The following is a 1922-nucleotide window of genomic DNA, read 5'->3' on the forward strand; positions in this document are numbered from 1 at the left end:
CAGACGCCAAGGCCTCCTGCTTCCCTGGATCCTACGCCAACATGTGGCACGTGTACGCTCTGTCCACAGTCCTGCAGGTCAACATCTACTCCATCTACCCCATGTTCAACCTCAAGATTCGACCCTACTTTAACAGAATGATACGCCCCAGGACCTGGCCCAAAGACCGTGACCCCGTGACACTACACATCATGTGGTCTGGCGAGCTGCAGTCCGGCTGCGTGTTCAGGCCCAATCACTTTGTGGCTCTGGTCCAGACGCATGGCCTCACGTTCAGGAGCCCAGAGAGAGAGCAGAGGGTCATGAGTGAAGAGCAGCTGAATGCAGAGGCACAGCTTTCATACCCCAATCTGAAGGACAAGTACAACATCACCAAGAGGACCTTCTACCGCTGGAAGAGGCAGAGCCAGGAGCACTGCAAGAAGTCCACAGCCAGATACGAGGCCAAGTACTTCCTGCAGGCCTGCTACTTGGAGGGCAAGCTCATCCCGCTGCACCAGTTCAAAGAGTTCTTCCCAGAGATCTCCAGGTCGTCATATTACAACTGGAAGCACGATCTCCTGAAGTCTGGCGGAACCTTCTCCACTACATCCTCTACTGGTGAGATCAGCCCTGGAGAGAGCACGGAGCAGGAGTCCTGGTCCTCACCCGAGGCAAAGCAGGATGAGCTGGAGCACCACGAGAGCGTGGCCAGCATGTTTGGCCTCCACCTCGACAAGCTGGATCTGGATCGGGCCCAGAGTCTGTCCCACATGCAGGAGGCCAAGAGGTGTCTGCAGAATTGCATTGCTATGAACACCTCCTTACCTTTCAGGGTCTTCAAAAGAAACTTCCCAGGGATCTCCAGGTCAACATACTACAACTGGAGGAGAGAAGCCATGTTGTTCAAGAGAGGCTACAAAGTGTCCACAGGCAGCAGTGAGGACAGCTCAGACCTCGACCTGAAGAGCCAGAGTCCTAAAAGTCTGTCCCCGGTGCCAAACACCAGCCAGCATGTAGTACCCAGACCCAAGATCTGCAGGCACAAACACAGGATCTTCCAGTTGGCGTACATGAGCAAGAAGCAGCTGAGAGATGCTGCTAAGCTGCACGTCCAGAGATCCAAGTGGTCCCTGACCAAGTTCAAGCTCAAGTTCCCATCTATGTCTCCTTGTTTCTATTGGCTGTGGCGTAACAGCAGCAACAGGAAGAAGAAGAGGAGCCATGACGGCGAGGAGGTGAAGGTGGCCGACAGTCCAATTCACATCGCAGCAGAACCCAAGGTACCCCAGGAAGACCTGAGCCACCAGAATCTGCTCCCCCTGGTAAAGAGTCCCATACGTGTGGAGGTTCCCACGGTGACCCCCTTCAGTGCCCCACATGCCGGCTTCCCCCTCCACACAGCAGCACCAACAGCTGACAACAAGATGTTTGCCATGGATGTTGTGGCTCTGGCCAACTTCAAGGCCAAAGCCAAGCTGTTCCTGCAGCAGCGCTTTGAGGAGCAGGCCTTCCCCACCTTCAAAGAGTTCCGCTCATACTTCCCCTTCACGCCTCGATCCACATACTACATGTGGAAGCGAGCTCTGCATCACGGCGTCTCGCTGGTTCATGGCTGAACACAAGAGTCACAGGGTCTGGGCTCAGCTGAGGCCCCTCATGGTCTCCAGAGAGTCTCAGACCTTCATCCCTCCAGACATCCTCCACAGCGTCGACTCTGGGACAGTTTCTGATTGTTTACATTGTTCAGGGTGAGGATGGGGGTGTTCTCGCTCCCCCCCCTCTCACCCTCTCACCCCCCTCCTCCCCCCACACGCACATTTGCACGTGTGTGACCTGCGTCATGGTTCCACTTATACCCTGCATGTCGCCCTACAGGCAAAAGGCAGTTCAAAGTGCTGCGTCCTGGTATTTAGTCTGAGGCCGTTTACTTCTTCTTCCTC

The 1922-nt window shown here is 55.3% G+C and overlaps 1 protein-coding gene across 1 annotated transcript in view; it reads left to right on the plus strand.

Annotated features, from left to right (window-relative positions):
* The window catches only part of vrtn (vertebrae development associated), a 2255-nt gene extending 657 nt beyond the window's left edge, over positions 1-1598 (plus strand). Inside the window, exon 2 of the mRNA XM_076139883.1 lies at positions 1-1598. This exon is cut by the window's left edge and continues 160 nt beyond it. Within this exon, the coding sequence (XP_075995998.1) occupies positions 1-1598 (1598 nt within the window).
* Positions 1599-1922: the final 324 nt, after the last annotated feature.

This window comes from Genypterus blacodes, unplaced genomic scaffold (genome assembly GCF_046128005.1).
Source record: "Genypterus blacodes isolate CSIRO-AG114 ecotype Tasmania unplaced genomic scaffold, CSIRO-AGI_Gbla_v1 ptg000476l_1, whole genome shotgun sequence".
NCBI lineage: Eukaryota > Metazoa > Chordata > Actinopteri > Ophidiiformes > Ophidiidae > Genypterus > Genypterus blacodes.